The 23,467-nt window shown below is 40.4% G+C and overlaps 1 protein-coding gene across 1 annotated transcript in view; it reads right to left on the minus strand.

Annotated features, from left to right (window-relative positions):
• Positions 1-3,281: 3,281 nt before the first annotated feature.
• GRM1 (glutamate metabotropic receptor 1) overlaps positions 3,282-23,467 on the minus strand; it is a 349,171-nt gene continuing 328,985 nt past the window's right edge. Inside the window, exon 9 of the mRNA XM_010983731.3 lies at positions 3,282-6,307. Within this exon, the coding sequence (XP_010982033.2) occupies positions 5,380-6,307 (928 nt within the window). The 3' untranslated portion in view covers positions 3,282-5,379. The remainder of the gene's footprint in view (positions 6,308-23,467) is intronic.

Genomic DNA, 23,467 nt, shown 5'->3' on the forward strand with positions numbered 1-23,467 from the left:
ACTTAGAGACTAAACCACTAACTAATGGCATACTCACTGTATTCAGGTGGCTGAAGGGAAGTCATGTGCACAGTGGACTAAATGTGTTTGTCTTTTTCCTGAAGGCAGAATGCTGATGAGACAGAAGTTAGAGAAAAGCAAAATTTTGACTTTGGAACATGAACGATTTTCTAACAATTGGAGCGTTCCATTATCAAATGCAAGATCCTAGTCCCTGGAGATACTTAAGCAAAGGGCAAAAATCACCTAGGTCCATCTCATCTCTTAAAATAAGCCAGATCACACGTGTAAGCCTCTGCGATTCTCATCAGAAGCTCATTTCGGTCACCAGCATCTTGTCTCTGCAACTGCATCAGCCTCCCCTCCTGTTGCATGCTTTGTTGATCCTGTTTTAGTTTTCCTGGTTCCTCAGAGACCTTCGTTCTGAATTTGTGATGCAATTCTGTTCTCCAGCCAGCTTTGAGTATTAATGTAGTTTTGGACTTGCACTCCCAGTATCCAGGGCCGTCTTCTCTCTCTCTTTGCACAACTGCTGGCAGTAGGCCTTGTTCCCCCAGTCTCTCCCCTTGTCTCACCCCAGTCAGCAGTGGCCTCTCATCTGACCCCTGCCTGACATGGGGAGAGGAACAGGACACAGGACCTCATCCTCAATGGGGTGAGAACTTATTTTAAGTGACTTCTAAATCTACGTCCAGCTTTATAATTCTATCATATTTTTGCTTTGCAGTTTTTGGTATCCCCATTTTTAAGTGTTGTTTCTCTTGTTTATTAATCTATAAGCTTTTTCTCTCCAGCTACCCTAAGAAAATCAAGCCAGTTTTAGTTTAATAGCATCATTACTTCAACTCCCTAACTAGGCTCTTCCTTTCTCTCATGTTTTCCAAGCCTTGGTGACCAGTTTAGCCTTTCACTTCATCTGAAGATATGTACTTCTGTAAGGAAGGAGCCCCCATCCCATACTTTCCCCACGGATGACTTTGCCCTCACTTTAACAGGTGCCTTCTTCAGCAGTCTGTGTCTTACCTGCAGGTATCCTGCAGAGGACGCTGTTTCCTGCAACTTGCACTGCCTGGCTGGACCTCTGGCTGGGCTCGTTGGGCACTGAGTATTGCCACCGTCTTCTGCAGGTGAGACAGACCTCTTCCCAGTGGGACAAACTGTCTCTGATGCCTGTTGTTCATGAAGAAAACATGTGTTGTTCCAGCTGGCAGATTTAAGACCAATGGGTAGAAATACAGAGCTCAGGACCCATAAGGATCTGGGAACAAACCTTCAGAGAACTGGGCTGGGAAAACTATGTGGTGTTACAACACTCATTTACTTTCTCAACAAACATTTACTGAGCTTCTGCTTTGCCTTGAAGATTCAGAAATCAGATATTAGAAAGCAAGAAGGAACTAACGGCCTACTGAGGGAAAGAAACATAGAAGTTACAGTGTAATCTGCGATGTGAATACAATGCTGTGGGAATACAAGGAGGGAGCAGTCACAGCAGATACCAGCTCCTGCACACTGTCCTGGGTTCTGGAGAAGAACATGGATTCATAGGCTTAGGATGAGGGTCAAGTCCCCACTGAGCCACTTACTAGCTGAGAGACTTTGGACAAATATTCCTTGTGGCAGCAGTACTGGGAAAATTAAATGAGAATGAATGCAAAGGACCTGCAAAACTTCTGGCACAGAGCAGGTTAAGAAAAATGTTGCCTGCCTTCTCTTTGATTCCTTCTCAGGGTAGAAATTGTTGGGACAGTTCGTGGTATCTGGATCCCAATCCCAACCCCTCCAATGTCTCCATTGTGGGGAAGCTTCTGGGCTCTCCAAGTGGAGGCCCATGCGACCCACCACCATATAGGGGCATATCTTTGGACTACACACCTGAAAGAATCGGACCATTCTTTGTTTCTCACTTTCTCCCCTGTGGGTTTTCCTCCTGAGATACCAAGCTCTCATTTCATTTCTTATTCTGTTTTCTTAGCACAATGAAGAACCCCCTGTTGATTCTGGTAATTTCTTCAACATCACCTTTCTTGGATGGAGTCTGCGTTTTCCATCTAACCACACCACAATCTCATGGATGTGACCTGGGTGCCACCAAGTTTTCTCTTTGAATGACAACTGGTAGATGCCTTACTTTGCCGGAATCTTATCCAGAGATGTGAATGAAAGAGGCGCCCTTGTTTTGAGGACCGGTGAAGTCTCCATTGAAATAGAGAGAAATAGAACTTGGGATGAGCAGGAGGATATCCACAAGGGAGGAAACAGGTCCCCTTAGAGTGTAGAGCCAAGGGGAGAAAAGCTGTGCAGGGCACAAATGAAACAGACGGGGCTTTCAGATGCCTCTGTCTCTAAAGCTCTGCCAGGGATGCTGGAGTTCGCCAAGGCTCACATAATTCTTCCAAAAGACAAATGACAAGGTCTGCCACAACACTGGAAGTTTTTTTGGATTTCAATTTTAAACTCACAGATACCACCTTCCTCATAATCAAATTATACTCTACTTTGTCACCTACCTGGTCTATACGTTTTGCGTGGTGATCTCCATCCAGCTTTCACCTAGAAGACATGTTCTGAGCAAAACCAAACCATTGAAATTACTTTTGATACCAGTCAATTTCTGTTGCAACTCGTACGAAGTACAGAAAACGGACATAGACATTTAATAAATAGAAAATATTTATTATACAGCACTGTCAAGATTATTTGACAAAAGGCAGTAACGAGCCAAAGGAAAACACTTTTACAAGAAGCTAAACAACTTGTATAAGCACGTACATTAAGGTGAAGAGTTTCTGCCCTTTTGATATAAGGTATATATGTGTACACTTCCAGTTTTGAGCAATTATGATAGAAGAGCTAATACTCTATTGTATTCAGGAAAACTTTAGTCATAATAATAGTAGGCATTCAAATAATGTGACTGGTGTTGAATGTGTAACACCTCAGACTGAAACCTCAGAGCACACTGACAGATTGCTTGAATAGCAGAAGCACTTCTCCTGATCCATTCTTACTTTAAAAATATCTGAATGCCTAAGTCCTGATTCAAGGACATGCGCCACTGGTGTTAAAATAAAATACATGTTTCACTAATAATAGACAGTATGCTTTCCCTTGCTAGTTGGCCAATTAGTAGACTGTCTATTAAGCATTGGAACCATCCATTTTCCTCATTCTGCTTCATGACAATGAAAATATGGAGCTGAAATCCACCTCAGTTGTGAGGTCTTTCTCCCAAAGGTGTAATAAAATAATTTTTTTTAAAGGAAATGCAGTCTATTCTTGATATAAAACTTTCTAAACTTGGCAGTAGAATATGGGAAGACATAAGAATGTGAGTCTCAAACATTGGAGTGGATGTTAAACTGAATAAATGATACCATGTGTATTTAAAGGTTCTGAGATGATTTTTGGCTAGAAATCAGCAGCTTCAACAGGAAGGAAGCATATTAAACATGACTGAACATAAGGCATAAACAAAGATATCTAAGGGGATCTGATTCATCCCCAAATAATACAAGAAATCAAAACAGCAAGAAAAATCTCTCTTATTTGGGGTAAAAAGTGAGATCAGAAGTGAAACAACCAAATTACACGCACGTGGATATTACACACTGCAAATAACAAAAATAAAAAGATGAGTTAAGACAGCATAGATAGGAATTTAAAGAACATGGAAATAAAAATTTAAAAAAATGAAAAAGTAACGAAAAATAATTTGAGAAATCATGACCAGACTCAGAGGTTAGTATATGTGTTAAGCACAAGCTTAAGTAGCTGTGGAAAATTCAAAAAAAAAAAAAAATCTAAAGTAACTTGAAATAACATAAATACTGTCATTTCAATCTTACGTTTTAATCATGATGTCTGCAAATTTATAAAATGTACCTTTTTATTGTTCCCCACAGTTTTTGTGAACTTTTAATACAATACAATATTAACCACTTCATTAATAACATATTTCCACATCATAAAATATCTGAAAAATAAGTTCCCTCTTAGAAGAAGGACCATCTGAGCAGCATATGAAAAACATTGGACCAGAGCACTCAGACCTTCAAAGAGCTCCTGTAGATATTGATGGCAATGGTATATAAAATGTCATTGGAACATAAAAATATTAATACTATATCAGAAAGACAATCTTCTAGTTGCAGTTAGTTTGACATTACATTGCACAAATTTTATTATCACAGATATACAAGGACACAAGAACACATTCACTTGCTAGTTACGGGGACTTCAGTGACAATTGAATCTTGTCACTGAAACCACTAATAGTTGCTATGAGTACACCGTTAAGTTCAAAGATGGATTTGTTTCTGTAGTACATAGGAGAAACAATGGCACCAAGTACACATACCGCATCTTAGAAGTTCAACTGGTAAGTATTATTTGCTACAGTAAATGGAAGGTAACAATTCTGCCACATGGTTTGTTCTCTTTAACGAAAAGGCAAGGAGAGCCCCCTTGGCACACAAGCAAATCCACAAAAAGTCTTCTGCCACTCTCAAAACAATCTCGTCCGGCCTTTTCCCCAAATCACCACTAAACAAGTATCAGATGTGGGAAGCCGATTTTGTTGACTGACTTGTTCAAAGCCCCAAGCTCATGTAGTATCCTGCTTCTCATCCCATCCTCCAGAAGCACTCCTGATGGAGTGCTTTTTGGTGATGATTTTGCCCTTATTCCTGTTTTCCTAAATAGAGGGAATTCACAGAGCAGCAGGGTGCCCACACATGCACCTTTCTCCAAGGGTGATCGCGAGGCTGGCCCTGGATGTGGTGCAGGGGGTGAAGAGAGGCCCCTTTTGGGGCGGGTTCCGAGTGTCCTGGAGACACTGTGGGACAAGCAGGGAGAAGGGCTTGAGAGCAATGAGCTGCTGTTCATCACTGTTCTCTGGGTGGTTCTGTGTCTGCCCCTCCGTCACCCATCTGCTCTGTCTGGCTCCACCATCCTCGCTAGGAATACCATGATGGTGAGTTAATGATTCAGCTGGGTGGTTCCCATGCGCAGTCCTGTTTCAAGGTGGCCAAGAGTGTGTGGGCATGTGTATCTATGCGCAATTGTCCGAAAAGATTATGTTGGTTGATTTTGTTTGTTTTTTGCAATAAAAGTTAAGTACTATATGGGATTGTGCTTTGTCAGAACTCCCTTTCTTCCCAGAGAAGGCTTTTGAATAATTCAAGAATTGGAATCCTCTCCCGGATCACTTTTTGCTTGCGGAGTCCAGCATCTCGCACGCCCACCTTACTAAGGCAGCCGCAGCGGTCTCCTCCTTGCTCCTGACTTCACCCTCCAGCCTCCGCTTCTCCAGCTTTCTGTCTCCGGAGGTGCTGCTTCTCCTTGACACCTCTGCGTTTCCCTGTGGACACCTCCTCCCTACAGGGTGGAAGAGCTTTGCTTATAGTCCCTCAGAATGACAGAGGCGTAGGTCACGTTGGGAGGCGTGCACAGCACCGACTCGGACACGGGGGAGCTGGGCACCGAGCTACCCGAGGCCACCGAGTCGCGGAAGGGGGACGGAGGCGTCAGGGCAGGCGAATCCTCTAGGGTCGGTTTGCTGGCCGCCTGCAGGTCCTCCTCCTCCTCTTCCAGCTCGTCTTCCTCCGTGTTCCCCTCCCGCTCATACAGGTACTCCTGCAGGAGCTTGAACCTCTCGCTGTCATCGTCGTCGTCGTCCTCCGCTGGCGAGGAGGCGGGCTCCTCCCCGAAGGTGCTCAGCTGCAGCGGCAGCATCTGCAGGTGCTGAGGGACCGCCGTGGGCGGGAACAAGGACCGCACCCCGTTTCCCGGACCCCCAGGGACTGCGAGCACCGCGTTGAAATCCGGGATCCCGGTGCTGAAATTGGTGACCACCCCCTGCAGCTGGTCCAGGAGAGATTTCTGCGGTGGCTGTGGCGGGGGCGGCGGCGGCTGCTGGAGGGGAGGGGGCAAGCCCTTGGGGACGGCCGGGTCGGCCAGGAAGAGGGGGGTCTCCTCTGCAGTCAGGTGGGGCGGCAGAGGCGGGGTGCTCACCGCGGTTGGCACGCGTCGGTGCACCACCATCGAAGGACTGCTGGGAGGGCTGAAGCCAACCGGCTGGGCGTCTTCCTCCTCCACGTTGTAAAGGGTCTTGGTGCTGGTATCTGAAAAGGTCAGGCTCTTTCCGGAGCCTTGGTAACTTTTAGTGAGGGGTTTGATGACGGCTGTCTGGTTGCAGGCCGTCTCACTGGTCTTCACGTGCACAGAGAGGCGGTGCCACATGTGCTGTCCTTTGGGCACCTGTCTTCCACCTGGTTCAGACCATGACACAGACTTGCCATTAGAACTATGAATAAAATAGAGATGGGTTTATTTGCAGATATGTCATGCACACAGAAAACATACATATAAAACATTTGCAAGCCCAGCTGAAAGCAGTTTGACTCCCCCCTCCACCATATGCCTGTCCTCCACACCCCCAGCCTCTCCTTGCTGCAGATCAAACGCCAAAAGTTGCCTCTGAAGCTGCAGCCAGTGATTCCGTCAACTCCACAACCAGGCAGGGCATTTTTGACCCTGAAAAAGTTGTAGGGGAGAAAAGTCAGCTTGTTGTAGAAGCTGCTACTTTCATTTAGGTCTAAGATTTCACAGTTGTTAGACACACACACACACACACACACACATTCTAAGGCGATGGTAAAACCGCTGCTCAATGAAACCTTTGCAAGATTCCAAAATCGATGGAGGAAATAAATTAAAAATAAAATCTCAGTTACACATGGACAACAGACCATTATGACCATAGCTATTGCCCCCTTTCTTCTTAGTCCGTGGAACAAATTAAAGCCCACGTATAAAGCTACTTTCATCATCCTGCAGGGTTATAAAATACATCCTCTCTGTTGCCCATTCTGATACGCAGGTATTTCCTGTGGTAACAGGGGCAGGATGGTCATGCCCATGGCACCTGTACAGAAGAGAAAAAAAAGGAGATGACAGAAAAACCCAGACCCATGTTCCATTTAAGAGCTTTATAACTTTCTTTTTTGTTTTTTAATTGCAAAGTGTTATTCCAGACACATATAGTGGATCACAGTGATTCACTCGTAGCAGCTAGTTTAGGATTTTCACACTGGGAACATTTAACCAGGTGTGTTTAAAAGAGAACTGAAAGGCCCAGAAAAATTCAAATGCCCATGGCCTGCATTAGTCCTCTCACATAGTTTGGTGCAAATGAGACAAAATTAAGATTCAGACAGAGCAGAAGTTACTGAGACAAAGACCTCTGCCCAGCCTTTTCCTCACTGAGCATCAGTGAAGAAAATAATCTTAGGTTACCAGCCGTCCTCCACCCTTACCAACTTTCATCTTCATGGGATGCTCATAAAACCAACCAGAGAGAATGTATCACTGAAGAAGAAAAAAGTGAGATGTACTGTGTGCATATACTACAAATTCTATTCTCTGTGTTCTAATAACTGGTCTCACTTTTGGACTCAGCTTATTTTCTGTATAATTTTTAGCAGATGGTGGTACCTTACCATAGCAAGCTATAATAACAAGAGCGTTAATACTTAAATCAGGAAATCATTTTTTTTCTTCTTGTTTTTCAGGAGTTTGCTTTTTCTTTGTACCCATGAAAACAACAGAGAACGTAGAACAATACTGACACATTTTTGACATTAAAAGGAAGAGGGAAAATGGGTATTTTTCTTAGGTGGATATGTGAAATAGACTATTTCCTATCACAGTCTTTTGTTTGGAAAACTGTAGGAAATGATCAAGAGTTAACATAACAGTTTATTTAATAACTTTGAAAATACAAGAATGAATACTTCAAAAATTATATGTGAGGGCCACATTTATAATCCTGAAAAGTGAAGTGAGTCAAATAAGTACAAATTTGTGTAGAAAATCTGTTATCAATTATAGAAAATTTTGGCTATAAAGGTTCTAAAATAGATGTTAACAGCTAAAATTATCTCATTATTTGGGAGGAAGGTAGTTCATAGATATATCTGATAATCTATGCTGCATTTTTAATTGTCCAAGAAAAGTCTCATCTCCAAAATACTGTATCAAAATTAATGTTTCACTCAAATGTATGCAAATATACTCCCTGAGAATGTATAAGTGCAGGTAAATGTGAAATTACTGACTTGTCGGCTTCTGCACTGTCTTGTCAGAATAGCTGACACTTTTGAGTTGAGCAAACTAAAGAATGAGCCTGTGTGTTCCTGGCGAGAACAGCAGTCAACCAGCCAGCCAAAGGCAAGACCAGAATCCACAGTTCCTCTCCTGCCTTTGAAACTCTGGGTAAGCTTGCCTCCCACTTTGATCTTTCTCAGTTTCCTCCATCTCCCACTCTACTCACACTTCTTCTCTCTTTATAGATTTAATATGCCTCTTGTAGAAAGTACAAAGCTACCTAGTTGCCTCTTGCCTTGCTGTAGTGTACTTTCCAGCCTCAACGCTTTGCAGCCCTTTCAGCTGCAATGGAAACACTTTTTCCTTCTCCAAACGTCTGCCTCTCCATGTTCACTAAGAAAATCGCTAAAGTCAAAGGCTGCCTTGTGTCTTCATTAAGGGGTGTGTATCTGTGTGTCTGCATGTGTGGGTGTTTAAAAAATCAATTCCCTTGAGAGCTAGTCTGACCCAATTCAATCAGTACGCTTAAATATGCAAGTACAACATTGCTCCAGTCTCCATATATACCAGCCAAAAAGGCCGCCTTGTATTCCTGGGACTGACTTCACCCACTCACTCCCTCACACAGGTTGTTTTCCTCCTTGTCCAGGGGTTCCAAATGAGCCTCTTTTTCCATCATGTACTTCCATATGTAAAAGGCACTATTAATCATCTTTCAGACAGATATGATTACAATTTAGTTCTGTTTTAATCCAATACCACTTTTATGCCTGTGATGGGAGATCTTCACCCTGGCTGTCTAAATTAGCAGCTTTCTTTCCCCTCAGAGTCTTGCTCCAGATTTTCTGGAAAGTACTGTTTAATTAGAAAACAGTTCCAATGCCCCAGGGAATTTGTCAGATTAAGAAAATTAGATTAACCTTTTTTTTCCCCCAAGGACAAAACCAGAGATAGCAGAGGAAATGCATCATCTCATAGAAACTCATCGTCTCATAGCAGCAGGGTATAAACTTTGGTCCTTCTGGATTAGTTACTTTAACCTATGCTTTAGCCAGCTTGAATGGTCCATGAATCCACACATGCATCGAGTATTATTTTTAGGCTAAATCAATATTATGTCTTTGTAGAATATGCTCTGCTATTTTTAAATGCAAAGTGCTTTTAGGTAAAAGTGTAACTAAATTCTGAGAAGCCTTTTTTTGTGCTTTGTGTTCAAGTGGCCACTAATAAGTGTACAATTACTATCACAGATTCAGGTGAAGGTTTAATAACTGTTTAGGTGTAAAAAGCGACTATCCAATTTGAAAAGGTTGGAAGCCCATTGCTGTGATATTAAGAAGAGAAAAATGTATAAAATATGGGGCAGCAAAAAGGAATAAATGCTTTATAGAGATGCAATATTACTATGAAACAAGACTCTTCCTTACTCCCAGGTAACTTTAATACCTTGTGTTCCAGTCACCAGCCACTTCCTTCTATTATTTAATTTTACTTGGTTTCCTAATCTTAGGAAAAGCAACCGGGCTTAGAAACATCACAGAATTGTCACAAAGCACCCCATCCTTCTTGCTCTCACTTCAAAAGACAATTAAAGATTTAATCTCTTTTTGAAGCTCCAAGGCAGTAAATACCTGTGGCTAAGGATATTTACTGACATTGAAGTAACTGGGGGAAACCGCAGCGAGGCCTGGGAGGAACTAGAGATGGAGAGGATACTGCACGCTGATAGTGGGCTGAGGGCTGCAGCTCCAGCCACAACAGGCTTGGGATCTTGCTTTGGTTTTCCTTTCATTTGGTAAGTATCACAATCCCCCCAAACAGAAAACCCAGTATTTACAGCACTGGAGAGAATACTTAGAAGTGGGTGGTGTAAACAGATTAGTGTATCTTTTGCGTTCGGAGCAATCCTGTCTGTTTTATTTGTTTCAGTAAGTACTAGTTACATCTGCAGAGTACACCGCTCTCCGCTCCAGAGAGGTCTAAAATGGGAACACCAGTGGGTGGGTGTTTGAGATCAGGAGGGAAGCATCCTGCACAAGCTGCCTGAGGGGGAAGCTAGCACAACACCTGTCTCCCTTATGTCCAACTCAAGTCTTTGCCACTAGGCTTAATAGCTGCACCACAGACACGAGGATGGCATCCAGAGAGCCCACAGACAAGGCAAGACCTCCCCACAAGGAGGGAAGACTCACTCCTTGGCACAGGAGGAGGGTAGCATTTGTTTTCTTTGAAAATGAAAAATGGAAACAGGAAATGCCATTGAGTCACAGCATGGGGAGAATGGCTCACCAAGTAAAGAAAGCAAATCACAGCCACAGGCTTGCGGACAGTTCTGCCGTGGCCCTGCGGCTACGGCTGAGACACACGGCCTTTCAGGGAAGGGATAGTGCCACCCCAGCCGAGACACTCCAGATGGAATGCCAGAGCCGCACTGTCCAGGTATCTCACCTCCACCTGCTTCAGCAAGCTGGCACCAGAATGCAGTCTGAATAGTGATTCTTGCAGCATTTCAGGCACAGGTACTATTTGAAGCCATTTTGAATCAGACCCCTGTTTTCCAGGCAACCCCAAGCTAATCCTCAATACAAAGGACTTCCACTGACTCCAATTTCACTTCTTGAAAGCTTTCCAGAAAAATTCTGCATATTCAGTATATGTTCTCTGGAAGCTTATCTGAACATATTTAAAATTTCTCACCTTTTTCACTCACCACTACTTGTAAGGTAGAGAAGATTTGAATGTGTTGTTGAAGACAAATGCTTTCTGATTACATGAGAATGTAGTCGTTTCTGCTGATACTAAATCTTAAATAGCATTGTGAATTTTCTCTCTTTCCTCTTTGATTCTTACCTCATTGTAAGCTGATCAGAAAACCACATGGCTTGCTGAAATTGACAATATTACTAAGTCTAAATATTACAGTTCTCCTTTTAAAGTCTTTAGATCAATCACGTTGAATAACCTAAATTTATACGATTCAGGGTAAAAGACAGCATAAAGAAAATCAGTTTGCCTTCATTAAGACTTGTGCTTCCTCTAATGAATTAATAAAGAAAAAGGCATCCACAAGTGAAATTACCTCATCAAGGTTGATAAAGTATGGAAGACCCCATCAACTTTGTCTGGGCACGGGGTCCACTGTCTAGAGAAAATTGACAAATCTATTTCGAACTAAAGAGTAGAATTCTGATGATTATTAAACCTGTTCTAAGTACACATTAAATGGCCTTTGGTCCAACCTAATCATGATTACTGGCTGAAGGAAGGAATTCTGGTGCCAAAGTTGATTTAAGACATTGTGTTGGTACAGGAGCATTGTTTCAGAGCAGCATACAAGGTGTAACTCCATTCTTCCAGGAAGAATAGATGAGCCCAAATTATGTTCCTTTTGAAGAAAGTTCAGGTCAAGCATTACCATGTTTTTCTGTGCTCCATGCTTCCAGACCTGTAGTTTTAATAGCAAGGCTTTTGATGCTCTTCAGCAGTACCTGGAGTCCTCACAGTTTGCCCTGGAAATACAGGGCAGTTGCATGCTCCGCAGAGACTATTCCTCAGAGGCAGGAGAGATCTAGGCAGACCATAATGGTCCAGTAGGCAGCTTTATTTCTATCACTAGTCTCTTTGCCTGGCTTGTTCACAAGAGCTATGGGAGCTGAAGGTCACAAAAAGAACATATCTTTTTTTTTTTTTAATTTTTGTGGGAAAAACCATGAATAAGAATAGCCAGTCTTAGTCTATGGCACACAGCTTGAAAGCTACCAATCTCTTCCTGATCCTTTACTGTCTCCAGAAAGACAGCTTGAATAGATCTTATTTCAAAAGTTCTTTACAACTACCTGTTAGCCTTGCTGACGCATTATTTTTTTGTCACCTACCAAGGATGCGCCCACCTTTGGTCTTTGTTTTTGCTTTCAGGCACTCACTTTTAAGTCATGAAATGTTAGGGGACTTCCCTTTCTCTCTGGCCCTGCTGTCATGACAAGACATGCACATCTGCTAGTCCCATCAATCCTTTCTGACAGGCAGCCAGCAGCTGTCATAATCGGGATGTCCTTACTGTGTCCTTGGCCAGACTCAACCTTTGGCACAAGAAACACTCAATGCTTTTTGACTTGGGAAAGTTACAGAGAATGAATCCAAGCAGACTAGAGTTGCTCTGATCTAGAAGCACAGAGTCCTCCCAACCTCTAAGATTCGGTATGATTTGACTGCCCCACACTCTTTCTTTCTATTTGGGCTTTTCCAGGGAATGTCAGAACATGACTTCCCAATGCACTCCACTGAGTGAAGAGAAGAGACTTAGGGCCCCATTCACTGGGCTCCATGGCCAGGTTTGGTAGCATCTGAAGAGCTACTCAAGCCACAGACACCCCATCAGTGGGCTCCCTCCTGCTGCAGGAATGTGTACCTTTGACTCTCCCAGGAGTTTGAAGGGCTGTAAAGGAACAGCTGAAAATGACCACAGACTCCGTGCACAATGAATTGAACATGGTCTATGTTCTTTTGTTGACTTAAAGAGACACTGTCAAGAACTAAAGGTCAAAAATTGGACCAAACATGCAATGTTTTTATCAGACGGGGAAAATCTGATAAAAGCACTCAGAATTCTGGGAAAACTTTTTTTTTTTTTTGCAAAACTCATTTTTTGTAGGACTCACAAAACTTTTGTTTCTTTGGTTTTGCGCTCCCCAGGGCATGGGAGGCTCCCAGCAGAGAGAGGCTCATGCTGGTGCCCACCCCCTCAAACTGACATCATGGAACTCTTCCATGAGTTCAAGTCATGGCTTTTACTCGAATGCAGACAGGATCATGTCAAACATTTGTGCAGCAGCAAACAAAAGGCAAAAGAAAAGAAAAATAAAATAAAGAAAGAGCTCTGTTTGCCAAGGGGAAGCTGACAAATTTGCGAAGGGGGGAAAATTCACTTTCAAGCCTGTGAGTGGGAGTCACAGACAAAAGTGAATCTCTAGAACAGGGAAAAGTGTGCATCTTTGCATCAAAACATAAGAAAAGCAAAAGGACTAACAGCTTGACAGTGTCCTTTTAAGAACGATGGACAATCAAATTAAGGCAGTCGTGCAAACCATGGCACGTAAATGGTTCCTCATTCTTGATGGCATGCACCACATCTGTTTCCATGTTAGAAAGTAGAAAAACCCAGGAGAGAGAAAGCAAGGGGCAAACCACTATATTTTCCATGCAGCTTCTCTTACACATTCACTGCAGTGTGGGGGTTTTCAAAGCTGCACATGTGCCGACGGACATTGGCTGGTGGGCGAGAATTCTGGCTGCCTCTTCCTGAGGATTGAAAAGAAAAAGATACCCAGTGAGTGAGTGGTTATACATGGATACAGAGATGGCGATCACACCACTCAGGCGGTGCCTGGGCTGGGGCAGAGCGTGCCTGGCTCTGGAGTCTTTTTCCACGTCATCTCCACCTCCACGTCCTAGATCTTCCCGAGCTGCCCAACTATTTCTTACTGCTAGGCTCGTTTCTGAAAGTCATTGTCAGTGGAGTACCTTGTGGGACCATCTTTTTCCAACTGGCAGATGCTTCTTCTGCTCTGTGTATGTCTGTCCCATATGGGCTCTTCTCCCTCCACTCTTGACACCCCCGTTATTCTTGGTGGCTGTGGACTCCACCTGAGCCTTCTCACCCACCACCTCTTAAAGGATGCTCCTGGATTTATGTCTTATACTGTGACTTTTAAGCGTACTGCTAACTTTCCTCCACATTATGTTATCATAAAAGTATTGCTGTCACTTCATATAAAGTCACATGTATCTCTTGGTCTTCACAAGGCAGAATATAATTAGAGGTGGAGAGAGGGAAATGGTAAGAGGTTGGAGTAATCTGCCTCAAGGGAAGAGCACCTTCTCCTTCCCCGGTTGGCTGTCTCCTTGTATAGCACATAGTGTGGTCTGGAAGGGGAGAAGGGCACTGCCTGGACATGACAAGGCTGATGGGGCAGCTGTGTGCAGCTGGCCTTTCTAGCATGTGTTGGAGTGAGGGTACGCAGGTGTCCCATGAGTTAAGCAGCACTTTAGAAAGTGGTAGGATAAAGCCATCTTAGCATCACTCCACATAAGGAGGCTGCCAATCACAGAGAGGAACTTGGGGAATGAGATGCTAAATGTGAACCATCAGCAGGTGACTATGAGTGGTATGGATGAGGCTGAACTGGGGGAATTTCCCATCTTTGGGAACTCTGCAGTGATGAAGTCCCCTATAGGGCTTTCCAAAAACTCACAAATATTCTCTATGAGTCATCAGTGGGCCACTTACTCCAAGATCCTGGTGACAATTATCCATTGTTAATCAGAAGAGGACCACAACAGCTCCAGGCAAGTCAAAGACCTTGGCCAACTCTCCCATCTCTTTTCCCATCAAAGCAGGCAGAGGAGGGGCAATTCAGAAGAGGGAAAAGGCAGAGAGATTTCAAGAGCAGACCACGACCCTTCCCAACTGAAGTCTTTCAGGCTGAGGCCTGAAATTGTGCTGGGAAGGAGAGATCCGAGTTTGAGGTTTGAAACAAGAATACAGTGGAGTATCTTTTCAACATCTGAAAGCAAGGAATCTAATCTAAATGTAGATGGTGGGAAAAAAGATTTTTCATAGTACAGCTGAAGCTAAGAGAGAAAAAATAAAATTGATCAATACATATATTTTCATCAACTTTGGGCCATTCAATAAACCATTTGAAAGTACATGATCTACCTAGAACAATTTGAAATCCTCATTCAGAGACGAGAACTTGAAACACCTTGCTATAATTTCATTACTATTGCAATAATCCATTTATTTACGAAAATTAGACAAAGAGAGAATGTTTGCTGTTGAACTTGCCAAAGTAGTATGCCCTTGACATTCAATATGCCCACCTGAAATCACAAAGATCATGAAAACAATGAAACCATTGGTAGTAGATGCCCAGGAATAAAAAATATGATGTTTGAACATATAAATGAAGTTATGGGTAGAAAAGGCCATTTCTCCTGTAAAATAATATTAAAACAACTTCATTTCTCATGAAAGGAGGCAGAAAATACACTCAAAGCATGTGACTTTGCCATGCTAAACTGCCTGCATATCCTAGAATTCTGTTCTCTGTCAGATAATAGCTGCATGTGGCCTGGTCCAGTGGTGCTGGGAGGCCAGGACCTGGGAAGGGCTGGCTTCACGGCCTGAGACCAATACAGACACGCGGTGGGTCCCTCAGCAGAAGGGCCTTGCACTCAGGGTTTAGTGCTCCATGGTCATCCTTCTGAAATTCATAATCACGTTGTCGCTTAATCTGTGTTGTGTAAGTGATGTTCCATGCAGAAACGGAGCACTCACGGGGTGATAGAGCCTCAGCTCATGCATGGTCCTGCCTCCCTGACTTCCCTGGGAAGGTTTACAGCTTCTTGTTCCCCTGCCCACTGGCTGGAGGGGAACCTGGCAGCCTGGGAGCCACACCCATGTGGAGTCACCGAGTGGGGACTGCTGCACCTCACAGGGTTTGCACTAGCCATGTAAACATCCCCCGCAAGGGAGTACAGCATTAAATGGCAAAAACAAAAACAAAAACAAAAAGAAAACAAAACAAAAAAAAACACCAAACATCATGACAGGTCTAGAGAGAAACCGTAGAAGAAAGGAAAAGGATTTATATTTTGGTAACTTCAACATTTTTCCCTCTGTGTTTTCAACCAGGGGCTCCAGGTTTTCCTTTTGCGCTGGGCTGTGAAAATGATATAGCGACCCTGTCTCCTGGGATGTATGGATGATGATTAAAAAAAAAAAATGGGGAAACATCTTGAGAGCTTGGAGACTTGACATGCTGACATTAGCATAGATGCACACAGTGGCACTCCTGGACAGATCAGCGCTTCTGTGTCTCTGGGGACTGGGGCAGGAAGCTCTGTGGCCTCTGTAGCTGACTTGGAGCTATACTCCCAGCTAGTGGACAGTTCTGTGGTTCCTTCGGGGGTTTCAGCCATATTGACAACCAAACGTCACACTGTAACGCCAAGCAATTCCAAAGCCACCTTAATTAACTATCGATTGAAACAGCTGAAAAAAATTATAGCATCTCCTACACGGTGCCATTTCTTTAGTTTCTGACTTTGTGTTGAAGTGAAGTATAAATGACCTTTGCATACATCTAACTTTTATGAAAGAAGAAGAAATTTATTAAAGGTTACAGGCCAAGACTTAAAAAAAAAAATCTATCTCAGAGTGGCCATTTTATCAACTGAGCAAAATCACAGAGGAGGAGCTGGACTTCAGGATATTTTTAGCAACTGTAGAACCACATATTCAACCAACTACAGAGTCCACAAGCCAGAGTAAAAGCTTGGAGGGAAAATGCAGCATATGGGGGCTTGTCAAATATAAGTCCCAAATCTGTGCTGAATCTTTTGGCAGAAACTGTGGATTTAAAGGAACCCCAGAAATTTAATTAGAAAGATTCCTTTTCCATTTCTTCTAAAAGTGCAAAACATTTTTTCTTTTCTTTTCATTTCTTTTCTTCCTCTCTTTCTCTTTCTTTTTTCTTCCTTCCTTCCTTTCTTTCAAGTCACTGCTTGCTATGTGCACAGCTTCTCTCATTTATTCCCATTGCCCAAATAACCTTCTTTTGAATAAGAGACTCTGTCTCTCTAAGTGTACTTAGTCCCGTATGATTTTGTTTCAGCATGTTATTTTCTTTACAGCAGATCAGCCATACATCAGTTTCTATGCTAGGAATTATTCTTTACATGAACTTGGGAGGTTGTTTCAGACAAGTTTTACTCATTATAGTGTAGCAATAAGATCGTTGGACAAGGATTCAGGAGACCAGGCACTCTCCAACTGTGTATTTGCCTCTTTCAAACTCAGTTACTCATCTATAAAAAAGGATTGTTGAAATAGTACATGTGAAAATGCTTCCAGATAGCAAAAAGCTATCCCAACTTAAGACATCAGTATTGGAAGAAAAAAGGCCAGACAAAAGACCCAGATATTTAAAATCTCAGTGTGTAGTTTAGGTGACACTAATTCATAATATCTCAAATGATTTAACTCATGGATTTTTAGCCATTTTCCTTATTCAAGAATTTCAATAACTTCTAGTAGAAAATTGTTTTCTCTGCAGATTTTTTTTCTTTTTCTTTTTCTTTTTTTTTTTTGGCCAACAACTTTAGGGACATTGAGTGGATGTGTCAGGAGCAGGTAAAATCTATGTAAAGACTCAGGTTAGCTGTCTATGTCTGAAGTTGCATGTCTATGACAGGATTGGAGATGAGTCTTTTAGCAGAGATAAAATGGTCTATACAATTCCAGATGGTCACCATGGAAATAATGTGGCAGCTGTCCAAAGTAATCATAAAGATTGACAGCAACCACTCAAGACCATTTTAGCAAAGGGTATCTATCTTTTTTTTTGTTATGAATAAATAGGATAATTTGTGCTTCTGATTGCTTTCAAAATCAAGTGCATTTTTTCTATTATCTGAATTTAAATATTTATTTCTCAGCATTCACTCATCAGAGTGAAAAATGGAGCTCTGAGTGTATATATAGACCCTCTGCCAATGGTAATCGTTCCCCTCTTCCTTTCAGTGTCTGCACATCTAACACAGTACTTCCAGGCTCTTTCCATAAACACACAATGCAGTGTAAAATATTGCTCTGGTCTAAAATCCTTAATTGTAAAGATATCTAAGTTAATAGGAGATTATAGAGAACAATGTAATAAGATTCAGTTCAATTACCATCATAGATTTGTCAAATATTAACATTTTGCCTTGTTAAGTTTTCCTTTCTTTTGAAAATATTAAGGAAATATTTAAACCCTCTATATATCATTCTTAACACTAATCCTCTCCTTTTCAAAAGAAAATTTGGTGTGTGTCATCACTTGGCATATTCTAATACTTTTACAACATGTGGAGTCATAGGTATTAATAAATCTTATGTGGTAGTATTTAGCATGGTATTAGATTTCATATCCATAGCATCACAGTAAATTTCCATTTAGCAATTTGCCCTTTTTGTACAGTATTATGTTATTAGATATAGCTCTGGTTTATGCACTTAAACTAAACTGAATAAATACCACACTATCAAGAACATAATCAGTTCTCCTGCTGATGGCCATTTAGGTTGCTTCCCTCATCTTGCTATTTTAAGCAATATTGCAGCACACACTCTTGGTTGTGTCTTTGCACATGTATGAGAGGCCTCTTCTATGGTTTGAACCTAGAAGTAGAACTGATGGATTGTTGTAAATCCGCATTCATCTGTCTCGTGTATTGCCAAATTGCTCTGCAAAATGCTTGCACAATTTACATAGACATGTGAAAATTCCTATTATTCTTCCCAATTCTGTTTGTTTTTCAGACATCTTTATTATTGACTATTATGAAAAAAATTTCAAATGTATAAACATGGATAAAACGCTAAAATGCACCCTCATATCTTTATTATCCAGCTTGAACAGTAATCAATATATATGAATCTTGTTTCATTTGTACCTGCATTTATTTATTTTAAAGCAAATCTAAAACTTTGTCATTCCATCCATAAAGAATTTAGTATATATACCTACAATATAGGTACACATTTTTATAATAAAAAGGAAAAAGATTATCACACTTAATAGTGATTCTTCAATATTTGATGTAAAATTTTTGATATTAAATAGTCAATATCTGAATTTCCTTGGTTATCTCATATATTTTTATTTTCTTTTGATTTTCAAATCATCATCCAAAGAAGATCTGCACATTGCATTTTGTTGATGAGTCTTTTAAGTCTTTTTTAATCTAATGACATTCCCTCTTCCTTTCTACTTGCTATCTATTTGTTGAACAAACATCCAGATTATGGATTTTACTAATTGAGTCCCTGCAGTGTCATTTAACATGTTTCTCTGTTACCTGTATTTCCTAATGAATTGGCAGTTAGATCTGAAGTCCTGCTCAGCTCCATGATTAATTGCATAGGGAGAATAGTTTGTTGAAGGTGGTGTTTACTTCCTGTTATACCACACCGGGGAGCACATAAATTGGGTTTTCTATTAATCACATTAAGATGCATCGGTGTGTTCAGATGTGGCAGCCTGAGGCATACATTATAAAATTCCCCATCAGTCTTCCATTTAATGGTTTTAGCAAGCATGGATGACATAATGTAGATCAATCATTTTATGACAAAACTACAAAATGATACTATAATTCTATCATCCCTTCTGTATTTGTCAACTAGATTTTGTTTTTAAAGGAGAACTGATCCCTTTCAGGTATTTAATTCCTCCAAGGTAGAGTTCAAACAGGAAACACAAGCCAAATGGTCAATTCCTTTCTTTACCAATGCTCAGAATAATAATTTGGTTTTCTAACATCCTCAGACAGTGATCAGTGTATCACCTGCAGGTCTGTTTCTATTGTCTGTGTCCCTTGGTTTTTTTGTTATATGGTTCTAAGTCTTCCTTGCCTAAACATATTTTATATCAGGTAAGACATTATAAATGTATAAAATTAGATTCTGTAGAGGCTGTAGATGGTCTGATCTCTACCGGAGTTGCTTCACCACTTTTTCTGCTAAGTAGAGAGGGAAAGATGAACTTAATCCAGTCAGGAATGGAGTAGAGTTATTCTGCAGCTGGGACAGGATTATTACGGAAGCCTACCATAGGCCAGATCCCTTCAAGACTCCTAACGGAGCATCTGGCTGTGCACCGGTGCAGCTCACCTGGTGGGCCTTTATCTCCTCAGCGTTGAGAGACTGTGCGAAATTCCAACCAGCTCTTCAAAGACTTTTAGCTTAGATTTTTGGCCTCCTGCCATACACAACTTCAGAATTAGGCACACACCTTGACAGGGAACCTGTACTACAAGTTGGCGTATCTTTGAGTCTCCAACGTTGTCAGTCCAACCTCAGGTGATTGCTAAGAGTAATTTCTAGTTCTGTCCACAGGTGGGTCTGTCTCCTCAGCATTGAAAGACTATGAAAATAGACTCTCCGTGTCAGAGGCATTTGGCGTATCTTTTAATTTTCTTATCCACCCAGTTGCAGACATCAGCACATGTTTTGGGTGAGAAGCTGAACGGGTGTTGAAGCCTTTCATGCCTTTCATGCCTTTCACTTTATCACTTCAGCCACAAGAGACTACAATGTGTCTTCTGCATTCTCTCCTCCCTCCATTGACTCTTTTCTTGGACCAAGTCAGGATACCCATCCTCTTGCCAGTGCCTGGAATTGGCAGATGCCCCCAGGGAGAAGCCTCTACAGATCATCTGCTCACTTCTCAGTTCTTCTTTCTCTGCTATTTTAGTCTCACTAATCCCTATCACTTCAGCAGCTCCCTGCTACTGTAAAAAGATAGTTTTTGTCTTTCATACCTGTTCCCTAAACCTACAGTATTCTTACTCTTCACAAAATTTTTCACGTATTTCATTCAGAATTCTAAAATGTTTATCCAGTTCTTGATCACATTGTGGTGTGTACTATATCTTTGCTTCTCTCCTGTGATCTTTTTAGTTCTTACTATGTAAGTTATTGATGGTAATTCTTACCTCCTACAGTAGGCAGATCATAGTTTCTGAAGGGCAGGATCCATGGCAGATTTACCATCATGCGCTATCTTATTCCCCTTTTACCTGCCCAATTTTTAGAAATAAAAGGAAATGATATAATTCCTCATGCGAACTGATTACTTTTAAGAATGAAGGAAGTGCTCTTAAAAATTATGTCATGATAAAAGAGATAAATTCAGACTTTCCCAGGTATACAAAGAGATGTATGGCCATCTATTTACAATAAATGTTGAATAAATGATTGAATAAACAAAACAGAATGAAGAAATACTCCTAATATGAAAGTAATGTAGAAACAGTCCTCAGCTTCTTCATCACTGTGATAATTGCAGAAATAGCAAACACATTTATTCTTTTTGTTACTAATTCCTAAATTAATTCTCATACTCAATATTGAATGTCATAAAAACTCCAGCAAAATTTAAATTAAAAGAAATAAAGTAGTAAATATAGTGTATGTATGTATTTGTGTGAACAAAAACTAAAATATATATAAAAATGTTAATGGTGGTTTTTCTCTGTGTATTGAAAAAATTATAGGTAATTTTTATTAGCTGTTTTGTGTTTTCCTATATTTTCCAAATTCCCCACAATTAATACTTATCACTTCTTTAATTATGAAAAATAAGCAGTTAACTGTTATTCCAAAATGAAATTTATAACATATAATTCAGAAGTAAAATTCCCTCTTCTTTTAGCTTTCCCCCCAAAAACTAAAGTTTTATATGGAAGTCATGAATTATTTTCTTTTGCCGAAAAAAAGTTAAAGTAAAAATTCTAAAAATATATATTAAAATATATGAAGAGCTAATAAGGAGAAATATCAAATATAAATTACAGAAGTTGGAAATTCATACTAATATTTTGTATGTCCCAAAGTCTTTCTTAATTCAGAATTCTGTAGTAGAGTTAATTTAGCCTTTATACTGTAAATAAATTATTTTATTGTAAGTATATTTTAAATGTTCATTCTCCTGTATATGCATCTTTATTAATTAGAAAGCAAAAGCTCAAAATTAGGGGGGGTGAAAAGACAACTTAAGTTACATAAAAGGAAAAAAAAATCCTGCTATGTTTCCAGATAGACTTTAGGTACCAAAGTGCCAAAATGAATCTTTTTTTATTATTTTGCTTTGATTTATCACAGAGGAGGAGAGAAAAAGATGATAAAAACAACTTGTCAAAAGCTAAAATCTTCACCTCAGATGTTTTGAAAAAAGAAACTATTACTTTTGTAAGAAGCTTAAAATTGAGGTTATAATGATAATAAAAAGGACTTCAATCACTTAAATGAAGAACTTTGTGAGGCTTCTAATATTCTCGGCTAAAGCACTAACAGTAATATTAGATATATGCTTCTACTAAAGTTTATTTTATGCTATCATTTCTGTTTAAGCAGAAGCATTAATATCCTCATGTCACTACTCAACAAACCTGAAAAGAAACTAAATAGGCAAGTATCATAGAATTTTTTTCATAGCATTAGAAATATAGTCACCATAGCCCTAAAGAAATCTTTGTCATATCATAGCCTATTGAGAAAGAAGAAGGGAAGGGTATTAAAATAGTATAAGAGGACTTCTGTTTCCAGCTAAAATGTAATTCCTTGGGGTAAACCAGCTCTCCCACTGAGAACAACTAGAAAAAAAAACCCGATAAAATGTTTTTAAAAACCATTTAAAGACACTAGAAAGCTGTTACAGCAACCAGAATCCAAGGGACTAATAAGTCAGAAAAAACAGAACTTCAGAGAGGTAAGCAGATAATCTTCAAACTATTTTTCCTGTTGGGACATTTGATGATTTTTGGTACAGAAGAACTGATTCAGAGTCCAAGCAGAGGGTTTTAACTAAGAAGTAAAGAAGTAAGAAAAATGTAAAAATTCACAGGGTTATACTCCTGATTTTTGGGGGGGGTGGATGGGAGGTTATTAGGTTTATTTATTTACTTTTTTAATGGCGGTACTAGGGATTGAACCCAGGACCTTGTGCATGCTAAGTATGTACTCTACCACTGAGCTATACCCTTCCCCCTAACAGGGCTATAGACATACAAATTTGAGTTCAAACCTTCCAACGCAGCCAGGACTTGAAGAGTCAAGACCTTGAAGAGAAAAAGGTCAAGAAAATTGAGACCAACACTTGGTGGGTTGCCTTCAGAAAATTTTGCAAATTTTAGGTTGCACAAAGCACAGGATACAAAGCTAAGCAGAAAGCTACTGAAAATCAGTGAAGTTTTAGAAAGTCTCGTAGCAATAAGAAATCCAAATAGTAGTTAAAGACATTTAAAGAATGAGAAACCGAAGTACACAGAAAAGACTGAGGTTCTTAAAACCCCTAGAGAGCTGTACCCTTGGAACAGGATGCATCAGGTGAAGCAGAACAAACTTTATGAAACTATAATATATACTTAGATCAGCTCAGTCCATAACTGGAATATAATATATAATGGAAAGCATATGGTAATATATAAGTAAGTATTGATTGTGCAAAACAATAATAGTAATGTAAAATAGTATGTAAAATGTGCAGAATTAAAATGCACAACAAAGAAAGCACAAAAATTGACACAAAATAAATGCAATTAAAGTATTTTAAGATCCTTGTCTTATTTCAAAAGTGACAAAACTGCTATACTAATTTATTTGAGATTGTAAAAGGTCAGGGAATTCTAACTGCAATCTCTAGGGTAACCATAAAAAATAACAAAAGATGTAAAGCCACCAAATGAATGAATGGGAAAATTGCATATTAAAATACTAGATTAATCCAAAGAAGGCAAGAAAGGAGAGAAA

This window comes from Camelus dromedarius, chromosome 6 (genome assembly GCF_036321535.1).
Source record: "Camelus dromedarius isolate mCamDro1 chromosome 6, mCamDro1.pat, whole genome shotgun sequence".
NCBI lineage: Eukaryota > Metazoa > Chordata > Mammalia > Artiodactyla > Camelidae > Camelus > Camelus dromedarius.